The 26,713-nt window shown below is 37.3% G+C and overlaps 1 protein-coding gene across 43 annotated transcripts in view; it reads left to right on the top strand.

The window, feature by feature from the left end:
* ADGRL2 (adhesion G protein-coupled receptor L2) overlaps nucleotides 1-26,713 on the top strand; it is a 701,088-nt gene that overhangs the window by 516,349 nt on the left and 158,026 nt on the right. For all 43 annotated transcript variants that reach the window (XM_039911908.1, XM_039911906.1, XM_039911911.1 and 40 more), the window contains one exon: nucleotides 10,349-10,520. In XM_039911908.1, coding sequence (XP_039767842.1) covers nucleotides 10,448-10,520 — 73 coding nt within the window. In that variant the 5' untranslated portion in view covers nucleotides 10,349-10,447. The remainder of the gene's footprint in view (nucleotides 1-10,348; nucleotides 10,521-26,713) is intronic.

Raw genomic sequence — 26,713 nt, 5'->3', positions numbered from 1 at the left:
CAAGGTAATCGGGTTGTCCTACGTGGGGCTCACAGTCTTAATCCCTATTTGACAGATGAGGGAACTGAGGCATAGAGAAGTCAAGTGACTTGCCTAAAGTCACGCAGCAGACAAGTGGCAGAGCCGGAATTAGAACCCTGCACTTCTGACTCCCAAGCCCATGTTCTTCCCACTAAGCCACGCTGCTTCTAAGATGAGAAAACTGGGCCGAGAGAAGTTTAGTGCCTATCCCAAAGTCCATAGCAGGCAACTGGCAGAGCCAGGATTAGAACCTAGGTCTCTGACTCCCAAGTCCAGGTTCTTTCCACTAAGTCACTCTGCTATCTGAAACTACCCTGGTTTTCTGGATTTCTCTGGCCATTTGATGCTGAGTTATCACTCAAGAGGCCTGTTTTCTGCAGTTGTCTCTCGGCTGACCACAGCTGATTGAATCCATTATTTGGAAATATGTTTAACTACGCTTTCAGAACTATACCTTTTCCATCCAGAGAGGGTTATCTGGGGATTCTGTGGTCAATTAATATTACTGCTTGCACTAAGCACTTAGGAAACTACAGTATAAGAGTTGGTAGACATGTTTCTTGCCCACAATGAGCTTACAGTCTAGAGAGGGATACTGACAATATAAATAAATTATGGATATGTATGTGCATGCTGTGGGGCTGAGGGAGGGTTGAATAGAGTGTGTAAATCCACATGCAAGAAGTAAGAAAAGAGGATATGAGGGCTTAGTCAGGGAAGGCTCCCTTCCTCCTCTCTCGCCCCGCTCCGGTCTATTCTTCACTCCGCTGCCCGGCTCATCTTCCTGCAGAAACGATCTGGGCATGTCACTCCCCTTCTTAAACAACTCCAGTGGTTGCCTATCGACCTCCACTCCAAACAAAAACTCCTCACTCTAGGCTTCGAGGCTCTCCATCACCTTGCCCCTTCCTACCTCTCCTCCCTTCTCTCTTTCTACCGCCCACCCCGCACGCTCCGCTCCTCCGCCGCCCACCTCCTCACCGTCCCTCGGTCTCGCCTATCCTGCCGTCGACCCCCGGGTCACGTCCTCCCGCGGTCCCGGAACGCCCTCCCTCCTCACCTCCGCCAAACTGATTCTCTTTCCCTCTTCAAAACCCTACTTAAAAATCACCTCCTCCAAGAGGCGTTCCCAGACTGAGCTCCTCTTCCCCCTCTACTCCCTCTGCCATCCCCCCTTTACCTCTCCGCAGCTAAAGCCTCATTTTTCCCTTTTCCCTCTGCTCCTCCACCTCTCCCTTCCCATCCCCACAGCACTGTACTTGTCCGCTCAACTGTATATATTTTCGTTACCCTATTTATTTTGTTAATGAATTGTACATCGCCTCGATTCTATTTAGTTGCCATGGTTTTTACGAGATGTTCTTCCCCTTGACGCTGTTTATTGCCATTGTTCTTGTCTGTCCGTCTCCCCCGATTAGACTGTAAGCCCGTCAAACGGCAGGGACTGTCTCTATCTGTTGCCGACTTGTTCATCCCAAGTACTTAGTACAGTGCTCTGCACATAGTAAGCGCTCAATAAATACTATTGAATACTATTGAAGATGTGTTTTAAAAAGGCTTTGAAGGTGATTTTCTGCTGGACATGAAGAGGGAGGGTGTTCCAGGCCAGAGGCAGGATGTGAGCGAGAGGTCGGATCACCAGTTTTCCTTCCCTGAGCTTCATGGTATAGTGTCCTATGATGAGTTGCCTCCAAGAGAGAACTCAAAAGAACATTGGATCATTTTCACCATTTTCATAGGATTTTCTTCTTTTCATTGTTTAGAGTTGATTCCCCCTGTAGTCTTCAGTGGCAAGGGGAACATTCAAAGTTTTTAGGCTATAGTAGAAATTAAAATATAAAAAGAAATTTTCACTTTGCATAAGAAGAGAGCCTAGAGCCAAAATAGTCTTTCTGATTGGCACAAACAAATGTTTATTCTTCTGCCTTTTTGATTGAAAACTTCCAGGAATGTCCGTGCTTTAACCTGTGTTGATAACAGGGACAAAGTTTGGCTGTTAGGGTTTGCAGAACAAACATGCACACAAACACACTCACACACTCAAAAACACCATTTGTGTATACACACACACACCATACATGTACACACATACACACACACAATACCTGTTAAAACAGAAGTTACATTAAGTGAGGCTGTCCAAGCAGAATGGATAATCAGAATTAAAATGTGATTTTCTTACATTTATTATCCCTTTTGATTAGTAGAGGCAGCCCATGGATTTGCCAAATAGTTATGCACATTTTGGGTCATTTGTTAAATTTTACTAAATTCATGGGCTTTTTTTGGAGTTAGATTTTGTTTTACCAAGAAACTGTACTTTAATGACTATTGTAACTTGACGCTAACCAGGAGACTGATTTTATGAGATCTGCTTCAGTTTTAATTCAGGGTGTATGAATCAGTCAAAATCTATGCTACTGAACTTGAGATTTCTTTGTTGGGAGTTTGGATGAAAAGACATTGTCTTTTCTACCCACTGTCCAAAAAGTCCTTCTTGTTGCCTCCTTACTAATCAACAGGCCACTTTCATAGGACTTTAATTTAGGATAAGACTCCTGAGCAGAATTTGCACTTTTGTTTTTCCAGTGGAGTTGATGGGCTATGCTAAGTCATTTACATTCTCTCACCAAGTCCCCAAGTGATCAAAATACGTACTGTGAGCTGGCTGGCAGAATTATCACATGCAGTCTTAGGAACAGAAATACTGTATGAACTCAAGTGTTTTATTTATAGTAGTTGCTTTCTTGATAAAAATCAGTGGACTTGAATCAAACCAGGGAGGAATGTAATACCACAAAAAGTGTCATGTTCCACACATTATGTCTGCCAATAACGGATGGTACTCATTGACCCCCTGCTGGGTGCGGAGTACCACAGAGTTTATGTTCATAATGTGTTTTCATTCATTCATTCATTCATTCATTCATTCATTCGTATTTATTGAGCGCTTACTATGTGCAGAGCACTGTACTAAGCTCTTGGAATGAACAAGTCGGCAACAGATAGAGACAGTCCCTGCCGTTTGACGGGCTTATAGTCTAATCGGGGGAGACAGGCAGACAAGAACAATGGCAATAAATAGAGTCAAGAGGAAGAACATCTCGTAAAAAAAAATGGCAACTAAATAGAATCAAGGCGATGTACATTTCATTAACAAAATAAATAGGGTAATGAAAATATATACAGTTGAGCAGACAAGTACAGTGCTGAGGGGATGGGAAGGGAGAGGGGGAGGAGAAGAGGGAAATGGGGGGAAAAGAGGGTTAAGTTGCAGAGAGGTGAAGGGGGGGCGGTAGAGGGAGTAGAGGGAGAAGGGGAGCTCAGTCTGGGAAAGCCTCTTGGAGGAGGTGAGTTTTAAGTAGGGTTTGAAGAGGGGAAGAGAATTAGTTTGGCAGAGGTGAGGAGGGAGGGCATTCCGGGACTGCGGGAGGACGTGGCCCAGGGGTCGACGGCAGGATAGGCGAGAGAGACCGAGCTACGGTGAGGAGGTGGGTGGCAGAGGAGCGGAGCGTGGTGGGTGGGTGGTAGAAAGAGAGAAGGGAGGAGAGGTAGGAAGGGGCAAGGTGATGTAGAGCCTTGAAGCCTAGAGTGAGGAGTTTTTGTTTGGAGCGGAGGTTGTTAGGCAACCACTGGAGGTGTTTAAGGAGGGGAGTGACATGCCCAGATCGTTTCTGCAGGAAGATGAGCCGGGCAGCGGAGTGAAGAATAAACTGGAGCGGGGCGAGAGAGGAGGAAGGGAGATCAGAGAGAAGGCTGACACAATAGTCTAGCCGGGATATAACAAGAGCCTGGGTGCTTACTGTGTGCAGAGTACTGTACTAAACCCTTGGGAGAGTACAGTGTAACAATATAACAGAGTTGGCAGACACATTCCCTTGCAGTCTAGATGGGAGTTGGACATTAATATAAATAAATTACAGATATGTACATAAGTGCCTTGGGGCTAGGAGTAGGAGTGGTGAATAAAGGGTGCAAATCTGGGTGATGCAGACGGGAGTGGAAGACAAAATGAGGAGATGTCCCTTCAATGATGCTTTGAAGATGGGTGGAATAATAAGTCTTTTGGATATGAACATGGAGGTAGAGAATATTCCACATTTCACCCCTGTTTTCATCCAGCCAAGCCAGCCGGGAGAGAGCACAGTGTGATGCTGGAAGAAATCATTATGTACACCTGTGTAGCATTGGTCAAGCACTGTGTGAGCACTGAAACACTATTTTTCCTTAATGCAAAGTTCTTCATGAACACAACTCCTTCATTTTAAAACGGACTATAGTTGTCCCTTGAGGAATGTACTGAAGAAGTATATGATGGGATTCCCTACCCTCAAGAAGTTTATAATCTAATGACTTTGACAAGAATTCTTTTTTTTTTATGAAATGGTGGAGGAAAATTGGGTTCAGCATAAAAATGTTTGCAGGGCGGTTGTTTTTTTATGGTATTTTTCACACACAGTCCCTGTCCCAAATAGGGTTCACAGTCTCAATAGGAGCGAGAAAAGTTATTGAATTCCCATTTTTCAGTTGAGGAAATTGAGGCATAGAGAAGTTAAGTGATTTGCCCAAGGTCCCACAGCAGGCAAGTGTTGGAGCCGGGATTAGAGCCACTAAGTCAAGCTGCTTCTCAAACACTTAACTGCTTCTTGCCACTGCCTTTGCTGAGGGATTGAGTCCATGGCTACTCGGTAAGAAAATAAAGGCTTCTAGGTAGCAATCTTCAACCATATTCCAAGTGATTTCTTACCACAAGCAAAAACATATCATTGGAGTATTGATGTGTAGTACAGTACAGTACAAGGCACGTGAGAGCATAAAAATGGCTTTTTAACTTTCAGACTCCATGACACAGACCTAGTCAGATCTAATACTTAGTGTGCAATTCCTCCTGCAACACTATATCCCATCAGTCCTTTCCAAAAAAAAAGATATTTTATGTTAGAAATATAGTGGTTAAGGTGCTAATTAATGAATCTTTTAAAGAACAGAACGAAAGATAAAGTCTCCAGGGGTGGATTCTTAGTGTGGCCATATTTGTAATGGAGTATTCATCCACATTAGCCAGTTTGAGATTTAGCTAATTTTATCTTTTTCTTTCACCTTTTCCATAGCCTGCTTAACTAGAAGCAGAACCAGACTGCCTCCTTACCAATGTCGTTAAAGTTATGCCAGTTAAACTGAGTTATTTGTTGCCTAGATTTCTTTTTTCCCCACAAAGCCTTGCAACTTAGGAGATTTGATATGATTTCCTTGTAATGGAATGTTAATGTTTAGCTGTTAAAACAGTTTATAATTTTACCCTTTAAATAATTTTTCTGACCATTTGGATATGGACTATTTAGTGAAGCTAATAAAAGTTAACATGTTACCGTCTGATTGCCTACAGCCGTCTGTTACATAAGTTTAATATGAAACACAGGACTGTCAGAATATAAACAGTGCTGAGGCACATTCCCGTAACTCAGATTTGGAAGTTTGTAAATAGCATTAATTGACTTTTTACATGAAAGTACCGAAGGATACTTAGAATTTTCCTTTTAATCTAATGACCTTATATAAATGAACAAAAATGTTTGGGGAAAGGTCAGTTTATAATGTATATCTAAGCATGGTAGTTTCTTCTTTATGTTTTTGTTTGTCTTCAGAAAAATATAAACAGGAATTTCTGTGAAAGGAGTAGTTTAGATTATCTAAAATCGTTCTGTTGAAGATTTTGACGATGAAATGGAAGTTTTATCTATAGTTGTATCCTATTGTCAATGGCAATTAGCTTTAGAACCTTTTTTCTCTTCTTCTTTCATTGTCCCATGGTGTAAAAGCTATCTGAGGACCTCCCAAAGGGTTTTAAGTTATTAGCACAGGGGAAACACTTAAGAGTTATCTGCTCTTCTGTTTGCAAAGAGGCAATTTAATATGGCCTTTCCTGTTTTATTTGTTGTTTTTGTTTTGCTTGGTGAAATGCATTGTCCTGCCTCCATTTCTCTGGCAATTACCGTCTGAAGGATGTCTGTCAGCAGCAGTCAGCATCTACATGCTTTTAAATGTCTTTGGGCTGTAGGTGCATTTGGGCTAAACTTTTTTTTTGGAGATTAGTCTGATTACAAATTGTAATCTCTGTTCCTTTTAGCTGATTGCTGTCTTTAAAATACATGGATTTTCATTAAAACCTGTGCATCAGGATACTTCTAGTACTATGGATTACAGAAAAATCATCCTATTTTGATTTTGAAAATTATATTCAAAGTTATCTGACCTTTAGAAAATGTCTAATTGGAGAAAACCTAAGGGATATGGGTCACATAAGGCTGAGGAACTCAACTGGCTTCTCTGCTTTTACACAACCTGGAAGACTGATGAACTCAAGTTTTATTTGATTGAAACTGCCTTGAAAATTCATGACTACTAGTTTTTATTTGTCTAAAAATAACTATTTCACTGACTTCTCAGCTGTCTAGTCTTTACTTTTTCTGTGTGTTCCACAGGCATTCTCAAATCTCAGCCTAAGAATACCCTTATTCTTTATATACTTAAAATGTGACCATGAAGTATTCAACCCTGGCCAAGACGACAAAGAGGCCTTGGTTGTGTATGTAGGCTTTTTAAAATTTTTTTTTTTTTCACTTTATACCCTCTTTGCCAGAAGTTTTCCAATCTTGGCAGCTGTTTCCTAGAAGGCAGTCATCAATCTTTAACAGGGCCCTGATTTCTTCCTTCCTTTTCTTTCCACAAACAAGAACTCATTGAGGTACTGTATGACAGAACACAGGCTGATCGTTGGTTATCTTCAAAAAGAGCTAAAGTTTTCAAAAGTTGTGCATGTAGTGAAGCAGCCCATAGGCCTTATCTCATTGAAATAAAAAAGGTCCATTAAAACTAATTCCTGGGCATTCAAAATTCTCTGCATGGATTGGGAGCAATTGCAAGACTGACTTAATTTTACTCATGGCTGTTAATGTGCCTCAACCGCACACTAAAATTATTCTAATTGCTTGATAAAATCATATTGAGAAGTCTGTAGGGTCCATGAAATGGTTCACTGATTAGCCCTTTGAGTGTGACAGGTGATGGATTAATCGAAATTCTCTTTGTGCATTGTGTGGGACAGTGCTTAGTTCTCAGGTTTTTATTCTGCCAGCATTGCTTGTTAGCAGCAGTCATACATAATGCTCTATGTAGCTCAGTCGATCTGGGTTTTAGCAAATTAATAAAAGGATAAATAATTGTCAGCAACCAAGGAAATATTGGTATTTTTTTTTTATCTTCACTTGCTACTTGGGCTGAACTTTGGGCATTGCATTCTTAAATATCCCTCAGGAAGATGACTGTCCCATTCCCACAAGAACTTGGCAAGGGCTTTGGAAAGCCAGTGTAAGATCATCAGCTGTGTTGAACCACAGTACTGGAGATAAAGGAGATCAGCTGTAGGTTCTAAGGCCCCAAGTGGGGTGAAAGAATTTATCTGTCACCTGTTGAAGTTTCCCAAGTTTCTGGAAGAATTATATTGGATTGGGAGGGAATAGGTCTTGTGACTTTTGACACATGAGATGTTGTGACTCAATGTAGGAATTTAGGGTTTGGATGCACTCCCAGGGACCAGAATGTAGAGGTTCTACTTTCTCCTCCTTCTTCCTTGGCTTCTGCTGCCTGGTTGGGATGAGGGATAAGGAGAAGGGGGTGTGGGGGTGGGGGAAAGGATAAGATTAAGGACCCTAAGTACACAGACCTAAAAGAAGTCTTGGAGCCCACCTTTCGTTTTATTTCCTTCTGTCTCCAGCTGGGAATATCCCATACAGGTAATTTAAGTCCATAAAGGTTTCTCCCATTCAGGTATGCTGTCTTACCCCTGTAGGTGGGATCTAGACTTTATTTTTCTCTTCTCCCTTCCTCTACGAAGTCATGCCAGAAAAAGAGGAAGACTAGTCATCTTCCAGGTGGATTGATAAGCATTTTAGTCCACAAGAGCTTATTTAATTCTAGAGGCTTTCAGTTGGGTTCTGTTCAAGTTGATTGGAGAAACTGAAGATTGGCATCTCTGTTTGTATCTAGGATTAGAACAGAGACTCACACCCTACCCAGCTAGCTATAAGGATCTGCTCTGCTAAGACCCAAATTTAAAGCCATGAAATTACCCTCACAATTTCTCTTTCCCTTGCGTTGTTCATAATCAAACATATTTAATTCTTGCTGTGTACAGAGCACTGAGATAAATGCTTAATTCAGGAGAAAGCTGTAGGACACTGCCTTCTATTGTTCTTGCTTGTCCAAGTGCCTGTGACTCCAGTCTCTAGTAACCTTGAGTCTACGCATTTTTTACTGTAAAGCTTTTTGGGCTTGAAAGACTCCCAGTCATATAAAATAGTGAACACAAATAGCCAGGCAAAAACAGCTGAAATGTGTGAAAAATCCTCTTATGTGTGTTTTATTTTTCCTTTCATGTCCTTTCTGTTCTTTTATAATTAGATTTCACCCTCTGTTTCTTCTGTTCCTCGCATTTAGATTTCCAAGTTCATTCATTCATTCAATCTTATTTATTGAGCACATACTGTGTGAAGTTTTACTCTTGTCTCTATTCCTGTTGTTTCTTCATCTTGCTCCTTTCTTTCCATCATTTTTCCTCGACACTACCACCATCATCACTGTCATCTTCATTGCCAATATTAATTTAGCAGCTATTTGGAATTACAGTAGGGACCTAGGAAATATGGGCGATATATTCATTCAAGCATATTTATTGAGCACTTAATGTGTGCAGAACACTGTACTGAGCACTTAAGTATATGACACAGACTCTGCCACCCTGCTTCTCTTGTCTCTGATATTCCTACAATCTTGGCAGGTGTACACACGTGCATAGGAAGACACAGTGGCGTACATACTCCAAGTAGCCCAACAAATAACTCCAACCCCATAATTGTATCCATCTCTCATCCCTTAGGTGTGAGCATTATACTCGCTCACATCACATTCCCACTCAAAATCAAATTGTCAGGATAAGTTCTCTGGACAGGGTTGTAATGGAAAGCTCCGATATCCATCCCGAACCAAATAAGGAGGCTTGGGATTTGCGTCCTTGCTGACGACACTGTCCTTGAAGGCCCACTTGCTGAGATTAAAATGGTGGCAGCTGCAACCTATTCCTTGATCACTTGTTTTTGGTTCTCCTCTTCTGTTGAACTTTGGCAAATCCACAAGTAGGTACTAGAATGATAATTCACCTCTTTTAAGGATAAGAAAGTATTGATTTTTTTAGTACTAGATAAAAAGGTATGAAAATCAGAATTTTTAAATTAATTAATTGATAAGTGCTTACTAGGAACAAAGCACTGTACTAAGTGCTGGGATAGATATGAGTTCACCAGGTCAGGCACAGTCCCTGCCTCACCAAAGGCTCAGAGTCTAAGAAGGAGGGAGAACGGGTATTGAGTCCTTATTAGCATATGGGGAAACTGAAGTATAGAGCAATGAAATGATTTGCCCAAGGTTGCACAGAAAGCAAATGGCGAAGATGGGATTGGAACCTGAGGTTTTTTTATTTCCAGGCCTTTGCCCTTCCATTGCTGCCTCTTCTAATAACATCTATGAATCCAAGTTTGTGTGTCTCTGGTTTGAATTTTCTATCTCTTAGTGCATGTAATCCCTGTGTATAGAGGTGCTCATGTATGTATGTTTTAGGTGTGCAGTGCCGGATATTTATAGCCTTACCTTCTGGTTCTGGTCCATGCTTCAGGTCATTTGGGAGATATTGCTAAGAATGTTGAATTCAGTCTTATGGCACAGTGTCCTTTTCTGTCCTTCATTCCCTCCTTCTCTCTCCAGCTGTGGTTTGCTGAAACCTTCCTATTGTTCATACTCAACTCATGCTGCTCAAACTGTCAGGCAGCAGTGTACTTGGCCCAAAACAAGGTAGTGGCGGATTTGTTCAGATAATCCAAGATCACTTTGAGTTTAGACCTTGAGCCAATTGGAAGTGGGAGATAATGGTTGGTTTTGTTAAAAGTGTTACCGTGACCTGTATATTTTTATATGTTTTTCTCCACCCCCCCCAAGCCTAAATTAATTTTATGTGTATATCACTACATGGATATTGCTTAAAGGAATTCTTTGTAATTTTATTCTTTATAAATACTGTTGTTAGGAAGTGAATTGCAAATATCTGGCACACTTAACCAGATTCCAAACCAGATATAAAATGGCATTATTTTCCCCCTTTTTTTCAAGGGACAGAAATTCATTCAGATAAAATTCAGTGAGTTTCTACATATCATTTTGTGTATTGTTATTTTGTAGCAAGCATGTAGAAGAGCTGATGGATTTGTTTGCTTTTCAGATATGAAGATCAATGATGCAGGCCTCTGGATTCAATGAAACTGGCATTTATACCTGGATTCATTAAGGAATACAAAGAAAATATTTAAAGGGATCAATAATGGTGTCTTCTGATTGCAGGATGCGAAGTCTTTGGCTACTTCTCATAATTAGCTTCTTACAGTGTACGGAAGGTAAGTTACAATTTTTGTTAAATTTCTATTCCAAAGAAAGAGGTTTTATTTTTTTCCCTTTCCTATTTTTAAATTGAGGTGAATTAGAAACAATGAAAATAACTCTGTGCAGTTCTGGATCTGTCCAAGTGATTGAAGAATTAAAAATTTGTAAATATGAGAATACTAAAATGCAATGTGCAGATAATTCATAAATTCCAATGACGAGTATAATCTCTTCTGGGATGATTATAGTTTGTCATTTCAAGTATAATACCGTACTTGAGAGTACGTGATTTGCAAATTACACTGGTAGCGATATTCTGTTCCATAACCGCAAGCCATATTTGGGGCCCAAATTTAAACTATTGACACAGGGAATGTGAGTGCCTTACTCCATCAATCAGTGGAATTTATTGAAGCCTTACTGCTAGCAGGCTGTAAAAAGTGAGCACTCTAAACATAAAGACTGACTTAACAACGGTGTATAAATGAAAAAAGGCAAAGCAGGATCGGCTGCTTAGAGGGCAGAAGCAGTTACACTGCTCCACTACCAAAGACTGTACCCATAACCTTAACAGCCATCTCACAAAGCAGGCCAGAGCAGGCCGTCTCAAAAAGCAGGTTGGGTGCCTAAGGAATTAGGCAACAGAGTGCAAACACCTCAGTGTAAACCATCTCTGCTACCAAAAAACAATTCATGTGCAAGTGTTATTGATGGTGAGAATCCTCTTACCTGGAACTCAGGGAAGTCCTATGCACGTTGTCAGTCCATAATATTGGTTGCTTGGTTGCTGAAGAGTCAGCAGCACCCAAATGTCTGTGCAGCCCCTTTATAGGAGTTCTCTGCTTATCCTAAGTGGGGAAACCACACACATATTCGCAAGTGAATTTCTCAGCTACTGTTTCTTTTTGCACTAATTAATAGAACTGAAAGCTTTGTTTTTATTTAGAGTTCTTTATCATTACTTTTGCCTTCTTACTGCTTTTATTAATAGCTTTCATAAACCTAAAGTTTGTACAGTTCTTTAATATTTGTAGAAGAGGGAATAGTTAACTGCCCATATTAGGGAATATAAGCAAGTGACTATTCTTAAGGAATTCGGTTTTATCCAAATTGTATTCGAGATCATTTTTTTTTTTGCTGATAAAGCAGGGAATAGACTGTTAGACTATTAAATAGACTATTCATTGAGAGCACTCACAGCGTGGCTCAGTGGAAAGAGCACGGGCTTTGGAGTCAGAGGTCACGGGTTCGAATCCCTGCTCGGCCACTTGTCAGCTGTGTGACTTTGGGCAAGTCACTTAACTTCTCGGTGCCTCAGTTACCACATCTGTAAAATGGGGATTAAGATTGTGAGCCCCAAGTGGGACAACCTGATTCCCCTGTGTCTACCCCCGCGCTTAGAACAGTGCTCGGCACATAGTAAGCGCTTAACAAATACCAACATTATTATTATTATTAATCTTTTATAGTTAACACTAAATAAATAATTTGTGATTTGTTAGAGACTCTGCACAGATATCTTATTGATATTCTTTGTTTTCATAGGTTTATATTATATAATATTTTTACATAGAAACCTAGTTTTAATAGACGGGAAAAGAGCCCAAAAACCATTAAGGTTAGGGTTGCTAGAAATTAATGTGCAGTAGGCTACTTACGTTTTACAGCTAGTTGTTAACCATGGAAAAAAATGCCTTCATTTTGTGATAAGCTATATTCCCACATGCCTAGCTTTCTATTTCCAAACATAGAAGTTAAATTCTTAAAGTCAAGAACCAATATGGCTTAGTAGCCTGGAAGCACTGGCCTTGGAAGTCAGAGGACTTGGGTTCTAAGGCCGACTCCACCATTTGCCTGTTGTGTAACCTTAGGCAAGTCAGTTAACTTGTCTGTACCTCAGTTACCTTTTCTGTAAAATGGGAGTTAAGACTGTAAACCCTCATCATACATGGTCTGTGTCCAACCTGATTAGCTTGTATCTACTTAAGCAATTAATACAGTGCCTGGCACAGAGTAAGTGCTAAAAAGGTCTCTGTGATTGTTTAAACAGTGGTTAGTAAAATGAGTAACATAGGAAGTTAGGGATTTTTGAGTATTCAGTCACATCTTGTTAAATTCATGAAGATTTGTGACAATCAAAAATTAATATTCTAGCCTTCAACTAAAGATAATAAAGGAATTTAAAGGGCATGGCAAAAATAATTTTTCCTACCATTAGAATACTGTTGTTATAATTCTGAGTAAGTTACGTAAAAAGCACAATAACTTGAGAGTATTGAAAATAACTGCTTACTGTAACAATTAAAATGTTACAATAAGTTCTTATGCTAATGATCTAGGAATATGGTAATGGTCTGAAGCATAATTTGAACAAAATGCATAGGGTGATTTACTCAGCCACAGGAAATTGTTGATCCTGAAAATCATCAGGATCAGTACTCAAAATCACGTTTGAAAAAATAACATTGACCATTGAAACCTACATTTAAAATAGACCATTAGGAAATGTGGTTTTCAGTTCATAGTTTTTTCAGTTTAAATCACTCAGAAAAACTACACAATCTTTAAAAGATAGGGGTTTTTAAAGGATTTTTCTTGTTTTATAATTACTGAAAATTTCAACAATTAAATATTTACATAACAAATATGTTTATAACTATATGGATACATTAAGGTAGAGTCTAGATAGTTATTAATTTATTCTACATCCATAGGGAGAAGTAAAAATCCCAAGTTTTTGCTTCTGGCATAAAGTGTTTTCACTTTACTTGCATCGAGCAAAAACTCTAAATTTTCCAAATGTTTCCCATATTTGGAGTGAAAGGTAAAAATCCTCTGATGTCGTAATTCTTAGCTCTCTTGTTTCCATTCTCAGTTAAACAAAAGGAATTAGGATTACACAACAAAATCATAGCTATACTGTACAGTATTCCTCTGTTTCTAAATATTTTCTCATGTGTTCCATTATCCGCTATTTAAAGTATTTACATAAGCAAATATTAAATTGATGTTGCATGAAAGTTATTGAGACAATAGTGGGCTTTCACCCAGGCCATGAGTAATGGGCTAAAATTTAGTAGCAATTCATGATTAGGAGTAAAATTGAAAAAAGAGTACAATGACAGGAACTAGGTTTATCAGTTAGAGCAACCTGAATCTCCGGCTCGGAACAAGCTACTTGAGTTTGTTATGGAAATCGTGTGTACATTAGTGGTCTTCTGCAGCTGTGGGGAAACAAAACAAAGCAAAAACCTAACTAAATTCCCTGCTGTTGCGTTTGAATGTTTCATACAGTTAAAAATGATTCCAGGTGTGGACCAATGGTTCATTAGCCTACATAATGAAATTTTTTCCAATCAAGGTAGCGATCTCATTGCTGGCTCAGTGGCTCAACTCACTAGGGGTCTAGTAAGCAGAGACCGCTTCATTTGATTCAGCAGTTTTATTTTCAGTGTCACCCATCAGGTCAGGAATCATATCTGCTCTTAAGAGAAGTTCTATATTTTGGACACATTAGGCTAAGGTGGGTGGTGTTTTTGAAGTAGTTACCTCCTACAGGTAAAGAAAATCTAAGAAAAACACATATAGGCAGGAAGAAGATGTAATGCATACACAGAGTTAGTACTTGGATCAACATTGTTTGGCTTGAGAGATTGGTTTAAAATTTAAGCAAATAACCTGGGAAATCCAGTAGCAGTAGTCCAGCCAGAAGTAAAGAGTATGGGCAGCGTATGAGAGAAACGCTAAAATTAGTAGTTCTTATTTCATCTCACTCCACTACCATTTTCTTTTTGAGCCAAACGTGTTACCAAGAAGTTGATGGCTGAACAGTTACATTATCATCTGAAGCATTATAGACAGCATATCTTTCATACCATCAAATTCTAACTTTCAGCCTGAATGAATCATCCAGTGTATCACTGGCGTGGATTCTGATGAAATATGCCTCATGGTTTTCCTTGTATTGTATTTTTGAAGTGTAGGAAATTCCTCAGCTTAGTGGTTTGTCATTTTGTGTGTGTCTTGGTGGCCAACCTTAAGTGTAGTTCTTCTTTTGAATTTCCACATAGTACTTTCCTTAAACTTCTATTTCATAAGGATAGATTTCTGTTCTCATCCTTTCCAGTCTGACCACTATCTTGTCTATTTATGAACATATGCTGGGCTCTCCTAAGAACAAGAGAACATGTAAAACTATGGAATCAACGTATTCTGCTTCCATCAATTTGTGATGGGGTTTTGATGGGTGATAGTCAAGACTTAATTTAATTTTGGATTTATTTTATGTCCACAATAATTGGAAAAAGATTCCCAAATCTGCTTGTGGGACTGATTTAACATCTCTACAGGAAAACATTAAAAATTTATGCTTGTTTTTTAATATATTCTTTTTTCTGCTTATTAAAGCAATAGCCATTAAGAACCAGACTAGTTTATTAAAGGAAAAGTGCAGCTTTTACAAAGAGCATTCCTTGCAGTTGATAAAATGAATTCTAAGCCTATTTTTCTAAAAATTTCATCTTAATTAGAAAATAATTTTGTATTTCATTCCAAACGACTTGAATTGCCTTGTAGTGCAGTTGATTCACAGCTTTTCTTTGAGCTGGTAAAACCAAAACGATTGTGATATTAACCATTTCAGATTTTAAAAAAGCATTTTCTGATCGTTCAGGAAAGCTGCTACTATTAGAGAAATGAACTCGTCAAAAATGACTATTGCTGAAAAATAGGTTTTCTTTTCATTAGTTTAGACCATTTTTACAAGCATAGTGCCCACTGTGGAATCATGTATCAGTAAGTGGAAATGTAAATTGAATTTCTCTTTCCTTGAGAATTGTTATGCCATATAATAGAGCCCTGGCAAGCCTAAGTCAGACATATGAAGGCATGTGCTCGTTGATGCCAGTGACAAGTTATAAATAATGGCAGCTCTTCAGGGAAGCCAACAATGTAGATTTCAGACTATAGGTTTGCCTAATAGAGTAGTGTATTAGATTTCATTAATAAAAGGTTTTTATTATTTTTCTTAATACATTAATTGAATTTAAGGATCCACGTCTATTTGTTTGCAAGGAAAAGATAAGATAGTTTATAAATCAAACGGATGTTACCATCAGATGTACTTAACTGTTTGTCCTGAACAAAGCAAGGAAACTGGAACATAGCTGAATAAACATTTCCACTTCCTTCTTGGAGTCATATAGGACCAAGAGTTTTTAAAGTAAATTTAAATCCTAAAAATAAATACCCACTTTCTGATAAATATGGTCAAGTAAATTCTTCCATTATGAAAGCATGACTCTGTGTCTGCAAGTCTTTGAGTGTACTCTCTAGGTGTCGGGAAAGGGCAGAAGAAAACTAGGAACATTTCTCACGATTTGGGGTTGAGACAATGAAGGGGTAGTTGGAATTTTTTAAACCTTTCATGATGATGGCATTTAAAGGTTGCATACGTCTCACATTATTGGAGTGGAGATCATTATTCAGAAATACAAATGAAAATACTTGGGTTTTGAAGATCCTGGATGCTTCAATATGTGAGCCATGTAGATTTTGATGAAAAACATGTTTATCTGCTTTTCCTCTCAGCAGACATAGTAGTTCTCCCTGATCTTTTACAATTATGTGTACAATTTGATCATCATCCTTTTTTCAAAGAAAAGTGACCCTGTAATTTTCTTGTGAAAAACAGTGGGAATTACAAACTTGTTTCAGATTAAGTAAATTATAAACTTCCTTTTTGCAAAATGAGAACTTGTATTGGTGTTCTAGAGACACTGTGTACTGATGAAGAAAAAATAGATTTAAATCTGGAGAAAGTACAGTTTATTTTTCTTAATACATTGCTAAGGGCAAATGTACATTTTTAGAACCCTCTTAAACACTTGCTTCAATTTACCACTTTTCATTATAAGGTAACCCTCTTCTCTCACAATGGGAATACTTACATGATCAACCACAAGGAAGAGACCCGATAGACTTAATCTAACTACCATCACTAGCCTAAATTGATTACTTTTTTATTTTTTGTTTCTCTAGATTCAGATCTGTGTTAGATTAGTTGAAGACTAGGGGGTAAATTTTCAGCAAGGTGCCTAGGGATTTGACTACATGACTTATATTAGGATTAATGGGAGTCACAACTCTTATTAAATGACTGTGAGCCGGATTGTTAATTCTCTACGCACTGTGCGGAAAAACTACCCATATTATTTTAATTCACTATTATGCAAATTAAAGTAATTTCAAACAGTTCATCAGTATTTAGTTTACAATGATTTTATTCTGGAGTATTTTTCAACAACAAACTAAATGTTTACTGCTTTTTACAGTACACATTTAAAATCTTTGTAGCCTTGTTTGCATTATCCTAGTTGAACATATTTGTTTGTAACAGCTTTTTCCTGAAAACTGTAAAAATATTATGAAATTCTATGTATAAAAAGATGGAATTTATGCTGCAGCAGACATCTAAAAAGGTGATTGTTTATCATGCTAAGATTTATAGTAATACATGAAAGAACATATGCAATAGCAAAAAAGTAATAATTTTATATTAGCTGGTGGAATTTTGTATTTGATTCTAGTCCTAAATTCAATACAAAAAGTTAATTTTAAAATAAATCTTTGACTTATAAATTTGTTAACAGAAAGTATACCATGGTTTTATTAATTTTGTATCTACTCTATAGATTTCAGTAATTCAATAATCATTCAATTATTCAATAATTCAGTCCTCGTGAGCTGTTGTTTCTCATACAATTTTCCTTGGGTCGATGCTTCAGGTTCATGCTCCATTCAAGTCTAAGAGCTGTAAAATTAAAATACTTTTATTATATATACACATATTCCCCTCTGAATTTTTTAAATATAGAAGACATTATCAAATCATAGGCCACAATATTGTGTGGCTAATTTTCACCATTTTTGAGGTTTGTATGTTTTGTCACACCACTAGATATCTATGATTAGGTGAATTATAATGTTTAAAGCATATGTAATTTTTTTTTAAAAATACTTCATAGCATAACTACCTAATCATTTACATATGACATTGTTTCTTTTTTCCCCAAAGTTCACTAACTACTCAGCTAGCACACAGCCCATGATTTTCCTAATCCTGATAATTTTGTTATTTATCTTTATCTTTTGATTTAACTCCAGGCCACCCATATATTGCAGTGAACCTTAAGAATTAATTCCTTTCAGTAGTTTAGCTTTTTCAGTGTCCTCATGGTCTAAGACCCTTTCTGCATCATGGTACACAGATAACTGGTGCACTAGGTGAATGAATATCCTATACGATATAAAATTTGAGTATTAAAATACTTAGCCAGTGTATTTCATTTAACCAAAAAAAATTGTCAAAATTTTGTTGCTAGCAATTTCATAATTGTCCAAATTGTAATGTATCCTTGAGACATATTTGTGTAGTACTATTTCAGTTTAAATCATTTTAATGCCAACTAAATTTCAAATCATCCAACTTCAGTGTTAGTTATCCTGTTACTGGTTATTTCATCCTTGAGACATATTACTGTAGTAACGTTTCAGTTTAAATCATTTAAATGTTAACTAAATTTCACATCATACAACTTCTGTTTTAGTTATCCTGTTACTCGTTTTATTCACTGATAAATCATAATATTTGATACATTGATTTATCAATATTTCAGGATTCACTATTTTTGCAAACATTGCATATTCTCCAAAGTTGCTGTAATTTTCTTTAGGGTACCAAATCTCATCATTCTGCCTATTTGAATCAATGTAAGCAAATGATCTAAAGATCTCTGACATATTGTAACAAATAGTCACCAAAAAAGCAGCCCTTACTGTTGCATAAGAATCAAAGCCTCATGACTGCATAACATGTTTTCCATTTGCAAGCATGGCACTCAAACTATCATACTAAAGTTTAAAACCAGTTTGTTCAGTAGATATTTGAGTTTTTGTTAACTCAAATTAAGGGCTATTTTTAGAAGAATAAAACTGTTATAATTTTATTTCACTTGGTGCTTCTTTCTTCCGTCCTTTTATTATACAGGGCTGGTTCAGTCCATCTACGTGAAGTTGAGACAATTCAGAAGTGTAAATGAATATGTCCCTGAGAGAGAAAATATGTTAATAACTGTATATTTCTATTTTTAATTTCATTTTCAATAACAATCTTCTTTTACAACATTCTGCTGTTGAATGCCTACTGAATTAATTCAGTGGGGACAAAATAAGACACTCCTTTTTTCTCAGCATTTGATACAATAATTAGTCAACATTTTAGAAACATTTCTTTCAAATTTCAACAATGAGGATGCCATTTCCTAGGAATTCCCCTCCAGTCTCTCTTGATGTTTTATGTCAGTCTTACTACTGACAAGGCATTAAGTGAAGCTTTTAAATTTGTCATTTATTTAGAAGGTACTGTAAAAAAAATGGCATTTGTGGTTTGTGGCCTAGGAATAGGAACCAAAATATGGATTCATTGTTGTAGTTATGTTGTAGCTCTGTTGTTCCTAGTAAGCTACTTATTTCAGCAGTCAGTTTCAATTCAGCAATTTAAAGCTCTCCACTGACAACAGAGCGGGGAGGAGGAAAGGTACTAAGAGGGAGAAAGGGAAAGGAGAAAGAGAAAAGAGACTTCATTCCGAGAAGACACAGTGGACTGGGAAATTGTGACTCATGTTGATGTTTGCCCTAGTGACCTGCTAAATCCACCTGTTTGTCAAGCTCACGGAGCCTGAGGGAGTACTGAGACTAGCAGTCAGAATTTGCATACCCAGTTTAGGTTATAAGAAAACGGTCAAATACATTTTCATCTGAGAATCCCCTCCCTCACAGAGGTATTCAATTACAACAATATGAATTTACTTCCATAACGCACTTCATCAAAATAGAACCTTGATGGTCCAAACCGATCTAGTTCTTACCGAAACAATATTTTCATACCTGTATTTCAATCGCTACATGTTTGTTATATAAGTTTGGTTTGGTTTTATTTGACGTTATCAAATTTGTGTGATTTATATTTGATATCACATATAAAACCCTGTGTTTTTTTTATACTGGACCCACCATTTTATGATATATTTTTAAATTTTTTTTCTAGTTTTCTAACTTGGCTTTTAAAAGATATTTTTCATGTTCATTTCTGAGCAATCTGAACCTCCTTCTCAGGCCGTAATGATCTTTTTTCTTATTTTCCCTATTGATCTGACCCAATTTCTTAGAATCATCTTGTACTAAATCATGACTTCTAATCATAATTTTTTTAATATTTTCTTCAAATTGTATTATCCTTCTTTTGAAGACGTATTTTTAAAAGAAATTTTGAATGCACAATTCAGAACCACTAGTTTATTCATCATATGTCATTTGGAAAAATACGATTTTGTGGCCATTTAAAACTGATCATACATTTCAGTGGTTTCAAGATAAATATGCTTTAGTTAACAGAAAAGAATAGTTGCCATTTACACTTTTCTACTGTTTAATAAGAACAATATGTGCAACAAATGAAATTGTAGCACACTAAAGAGTGAGAAATGGAAAGGTCTTGGTGGGCAGTTTGGTGGTTTGTGATGTGGAATTATAGTTCATTAAGACTTCTAGCCAAGAAGACACCAATTTAAATGGAAACAGCTAAAGAAATATTGTATTTGTATACTGTGTCAAGTGTTTTTTTTTTTTAAGTTTATAGTGATATTTGGGTCTTGTCTTTGTGGGCATATTTGATGGAAAAAATTCCACAGAATATGAGAATGACATAATGGCAGTAATGCATCCGATGAGATATTTGATACTAAGACTTTTTTCTGGCAATTCAGCATGGTGATTCAAAAACATTAGGTTGAGCGGATGTAGACAGAATTTTGGCTGGAGATTCTGTTCTTATAACTGCCTCTGTGACCTTGCTCTCTAACACAATTCCCCAATGATCCTAATGGTTTAGTAGTCTATGCTCATCCACCATTATCAATCTGCTTTCCAGTACTGTACTAAAGACTTCCTCTGACTAGTTGGAATTTGTTTCTGAACGATCAGTTATTGTCTCCAGTTGGCTATGAGCTTGGAACCCTTTTTTTTTTGCTCTGTGGTAGAATCCAGGAGATGTTCTGCAAACAGAAATGATCTCCAATTTCCTAGAGACAGTGTCTCATCAGAGAGTACTTGAAACAGGATCAATCTTCATATGCTTGGAGGCTCCTTGTTTGAATAACTGCAGTGCTTTCTGCCAGTGGTCAATGCCAAATAAGACAGAATTCCTGGGGCAGGTTTTTAGATGGAGAATGGTGCAACAGACTCCAAAAGCATTAATCTTTCCTTCATAGCACAGACTCTGCTAATGTTAGTTTGTCCTAAAGGTGAGATTTTCACTAATCCATTTCAGAACAAAAATGGAGTTTTCTATACTTAAAAAATCTATAAGTATGCTTACCCCTTGTAAACACAAGGATGTTTAAAAGTTTTTTGTTTTTTTTCCTCCAGACTGGAAAGCATTTCTCTTTCCATCATTTTCTCCCTCTCCACCTCTCAGTATCAAATAGTATTTGACTTGCTTGGGATCATTTTTTGAATTACTTGACTTTGTAAATTCTCCAAATCGTAATGAAGCCTTTAGGCAAAGGAGTGGAATATTATTTAGTATACTTTGTTTCTTACAAATTCCATGAGTTCATATAGGTTAGAGAGTGCTTGATTCTCTTTAGGAGAATATGGTTGTGGCTTTAAGTTTAGAGCACATTTAATAATGTTGGTATTTGTTAAGCGCTTACTATGTGCAGAGCACTGTTCTAAGCGCTGGGGTAGATACAGGGTAATCAGGTTGTCCCACGTTGAGGCTCACAGTTAATTTTACTGATGAGGTAACTGAGGCACAGAGAAGTGAAGTGACTTGCCCACAGTTACACACCTGACAAGTGGCAGAGAGACTCAGTTTGGTCACATTAAGGAAATCACTTCATTTATATATACTGCACTGTTCTTAAAATAATGTTGAACTTTTAGTAAAATGCCTTAGTTTTCAAAGATACTGATAATATTGTTTAAAATAGTATAGAGGAAAAGATCTTCAATAAGTATCTATTTCATTGTATTCATTTTAGAGTCCTATGATTATCTAGCAGTATATCTGAATAAAATTATTTACCTAAGCATTGGTTCTGTCTGTGTCTGTGTAAAGTGTACATTCAGTGATGCAAAGGTTCTGTCTTTATTGGGTAGTCATTTTAATTAGTTTCGAATTTGGAAGAATAGAATTAATACACAGAATTGTTACTCATTTAACAGCTTAAATTACTGCATTCCACCCTTGTATATATCAGGTCTACACAAATGCTTTTCTTCCCCAGATTTATGGCAATTTTTGACATGACTTTTTCCTTTTACTTGTAACAGGAAGTTCGTTTAATACTGAGCCTTTGTTCTAGATTTTAAACAAAGACACGCCTGGTGGCATCTTGCAAAAGTTTACTTTTCTTTCCAGAATGGCACTCAGAGCAGATTCAGTGTTTCTGGGCATATTTACCGTAGTGCTAGTCTTTTAGGCCTGTCAGTCCGTTTGCTTAGCAGTATTGTTAATTGACTTATAGTAAAGATACAGTGACAATAACAGGCCAAACTTCTGTAACAAAAGACTGGATCAAGGTAGGACGCAGGTGCCAAGCTCTGGTAAACCTTTGGCTCTTCGGTCTCATTTCTATTTGGAATAAAATACTATCCAGTGAGGAAAGAACAGCGTGCATTTAAAAGCATTCAGAAATGTTAAGCAACAATAAAACCCCGTGACCATTTAAATGACAGCAGCTGACTATTTGAATTAACTTTGTGTTTGGCTTAATTTGGGGTCCTAATTATTCCTAACTTACGTGAGTAGATTTCAATTATAGTATACTGCAGGGATTTGTAGCTAAGGCAACTGAAGGAATCATTTTACATAAAGTACTTTTGTTCAACTGATTAGGCAAGTTAAAATGGAACCATAGAAAATTGAAACTTCACTGATAAGACTCATACAAATGTTTCCAGTGATTTCAAGAAACAGATACTAACAAGTTACCTTTCTACAACAGGTTTTGGACTCAGGGGGAAGCCAGATATATATATATTTACAAATATATAGGTGTGTGTGTGTGTATGTGTGTAAGTGTGTATTGTCTCAATACATTTGCTATTTGTAATGGATTCATATAGCTATATTCAATTATCTGATTTTTTGGTGGTCCTTTTAGTTTAATGTTGAATTTGCATAAGAAATACAAACTAAACAGTGATGTGTCCTTGTAACAGTGGTCCTGGGTTTTCTTTGTATACAGTTTGACCCTTCCAACAACTAGAACGCTCTTTCTGTATAAATGCATGTAAACTTAACAATGGTTGGAAATGGCAGTTGCCACAATTTAAGATGTGTGAATGCATTTTGAAAGAATCTGGCCCAAAGGACTAATTTTGTGTCCCTCACAGATGGGATGAATTACTGTAGTAAACCTCAGAGAGTTATGATGAAGTTTAAATAGTTTAAAAGCAACCTAAAATTACTTTTCAAAAATAAAAATACCAATCTCAAAATTATCATAAAAAAAGTTTTTCATGTATGCAGTAAATGCACATATAAGACATAAAGTATGTATGTTTTCAGTGTGTTTCAATGGTTTCATGATTTACAAATCGTATCACAGACAACTAAGTGGATATATTCAGTAAAATGTCTTGCCCTATGCTGTCGAGTCATCTCTGGCCCGTAACCACTCAATGGACACATCTCTTCCAGAACGCTCCTCCTCCATCTGCAGTTGTTCTGGCAGTGTAGCCATAGAGTTCACTTGGTAAAAATACGGAAATAATTTACCATTGCCTTCTGTGCAGTAAAGTTGAGTCTCCGTCCTAGACTCTCTCCCATGCTTCTGCTGCCCAGCAGAGGTGAATTTTATCTTGTAGTAGATTTCCTTCTACTCGCTAGCCACTGCCCAAGTTAAGGAATGGAATGGGTAGGCCTCTGCTTGACTCTTCCTCCCTTAATGGAGCCTGATAGGGTACTGGAAATTCTCTGGTGCTATCCTGAGAGGGGATTCAGTAAATACCAATGTTTAATTTATTACTGGTTTACTTTCGGCATTTAGATCACGCTTTTGTTGATCAGAATTTTTAATATTTTTAAATAATACTAATAATGTTGGTATTTGTTAAGCACTTACTATGTGCTAAGCACTGTTCTAAGCTCTGGGGTAGATACAGCGTAATCAGTTGTGCCACATGAGGCTCACAGCTTTAATCCCCATTTTACAGATGAGATAACTAAGGCACTGAGAAGTCAAGAGCCTTGCCCAAACCCACACAGCTGACAGGTGGCAGAGCTGGGATTAGAACCCCTGACCACTGACTCCTAAGCCCATGCTCTTACCACTGAGCCACGATTTCACCAATTTTCATTTTCATTCCAAAATTTAAAAAAATTCCAATATCAATTTAAAAGTTTGCTCTGTCTCTGTCTTTGCCTCCCATTGCTATCTTTCTTTAGCCATCTCCCTACATCCTCTATCCTCTCCAATTAAAAACCCTTTCAATTTTTCCATGTTTTCTAGAGATTGAACACATTTTAAATTCTGTTTTATAACTCTTCTGTGTGGGACAGGAACTGTGTCCAACCTGATTAGTTTGATCTACCCCAGCACTTAGTACAGTGCTTAGCATATAGTAAGCACTTAATAAATATTACATTATAGTTATTATTTTGGTTTACAAACATATGTGTTGAGTTTTTTGAATACCATGATATTAAAAATTAAAAATTAATTTTATATAGTGTGGTGGCTGCATGCGGTTAAACATAAACTCAAGGGATTCTTGTAGTTCCCAAGCATTTGACAAAGTCACATTTTGCCAATGCAAAGCAGGGAACTGAGGTTTGAATTTTCACCTCAGGCACACTCATTTTGTTTTCCCTGGATTTTTTACAATTCAAGGTGGTTGTGGTAACTTCTGAAACTCAAAGACCAAATTATGAAAATGGACTCTTCCTTCATGAATGATGGATAAGGCTCAGTCCTGAAACTACAGAACCAAAAATCCGTTCTTCTCGATCAGTCTGCTCTAGCCAGTCCTTTTGAAAGGAAAAGAACAAATGTTCTTACAATCTTTGAAATGGCGTACCAATCATTTTATATCAATATTTGTGAAGAGACCTGAATAAATTATTATGTAATTTGTTCTGCCCTCGGTAGATATTCGATAATTACTGCCAATGGTAGTAATTTGCCACCTCCAAAAAGCACATACAATCCTGGGAAAAACTCAATGGCTGTGTAAAGAACAAACAATGTCAGGTTGACTAATCTATGACAACAGATTTTCAGGCATTGGGTAGAATTTATCTCTAGACTTCAGTAAGGTGTCTGAATATCTCCCAGGTGGTCTCTTCATTTGCAAGTAGGAAACGTATGGTCTTGAGTCAATCAATCAATTGATTAATCATATATATTGAGTGCCTACTGTGTGCAGAGCACTGTACTAAGTGCTTGGCGGGGGTATAACAATATAACAGACACATTCCCTTCCCACAGCGTGTTTGTAGTGAGAGGTGCCTGCCCACACTACTGTTCCATTGGTGCCCAGTCATCTGGTTTTCATCCCATCTAGTTATCTGGTGCTGCTACGGTGCCAGGCAATGTTATGGTATTTTCCACCAGATTATAAGCTTCTGGAGGGCAGACATTGTCTGCCTACTCTTTTGTTTAAGTGAGTGCTTTAAACACATCAAGCACTCAATAAATATCATTTGAGTTATTAAAATTTTTCAGTGCTGAGTTTCCTCCTTCTGCAGGTCAGACACAGACCTAGAGTTCATGTGGACTGGCACAGGATCAGGAGCAAGTCAATTTCCCAGTTATATTTAAATATCCAAGAGAAGTGATATCCAAGAGAAGTGTGTTAGTATCACCATTGGCTTTCATACAGGCACTACTCAATGGCACAGTAGCACTCTGCAGAGATAGAACAAACTGGGGCGGGGGGGGGGCGTGTATGTGTATGTAAAAGATTTGGTACCCATGTCAGTTTTCCCAGACAAAAGTGATTTATGGCATATATTATCAAATAAATCAGTGGTTTTGTAGTTGGAATTTTATAAAATGAGTAAAATGTTCAAACCCTAAACAGAATATCCCAAATTTTCCAGTTGTTTCTGAAAACAACACTTATATTAATTGCAATTTTTGGACCATTTTCCCCCCCACCATTTTACAATAAATCATTTGGAACTGGGGAAAAATGAGAGCCTTATTTATGATTATGTGCAGTGTTCACATTTCTATTCATTTGTTACTCTCTCCCTATTATATATTTACACACATTTTATTGACTATACAATCAGATCCTAATATGCTCTGATTATATTCAGTCCACAAGGAGAATAGGGAATTCTGTGTTTAGTATAAGCCTTCATTTTAATGATTATGGTATGTGATAAATATTCTATTACTGAAAATAAAATTGAATTGTTGCCAAACTTTTGCTTCTTCATGAAATTAATTTCCTACTTATGCAAAATATATTTAGACGACATGATACCGTCCTTGTTTTATTCTGTTCAGAGGTTTGAAATTTAGTTTCCCTTGTGTAAATCAGAATGTTTTTGAATCTCGGGAAAGCAGTGTAGCACCTGCACTCACCTTACGAATGAAGAAGACAGTTGCAGATGGTCTAGAGGAGAGGTTTTCGTTTCTACATAAAAAAATCATGTCAGCATTTCAACATTGCATCCTTTTGGGGTATCCGTATTATCACCGAATATGAAACTGTTTCAAATTGACAGGCAGACAGAATGTTGTGCTGAATGTGTAAATTGGAATTATCACATCTAGCAGTTCCCTTTACCAGGTGCCAGCTTGGTGCTGCCGCTCTGCAATAATGTCGAGAGAGTGCCAGGAATAGTTTTATTTGCTAATTATCCCTTATCTCTTCCAGTATATAGTTTTTGAGCAAACAGCTTGCCCAGGTGTTTTCAGGAATGCCTAGCAGGACAATGCAAGACTGCAGGTGCTCATGTGGCGATAGACCACCGTATAGAATACTGAAGATGTCTCCATCCATCTGTGTGAAAAGTTTTCTTACTTACAAAGGTTTTAATCCCAAATGTAAAGAAAAATCTTTGTCAGTATTTTTTTTTCATTCCTAGGATACATGTCACGGTAAAACAGTGAAAAATATTGCTCTT

This window comes from Ornithorhynchus anatinus, chromosome 4, assembly GCF_004115215.2.
Source record: "Ornithorhynchus anatinus isolate Pmale09 chromosome 4, mOrnAna1.pri.v4, whole genome shotgun sequence".
In the NCBI taxonomy this organism is placed as follows: domain Eukaryota; kingdom Metazoa; phylum Chordata; class Mammalia; order Monotremata; family Ornithorhynchidae; genus Ornithorhynchus; species Ornithorhynchus anatinus.
Note: the sequence above shows the minus strand (reverse complement) of the source record. Positions and strands in the feature narration are given on the sequence as shown.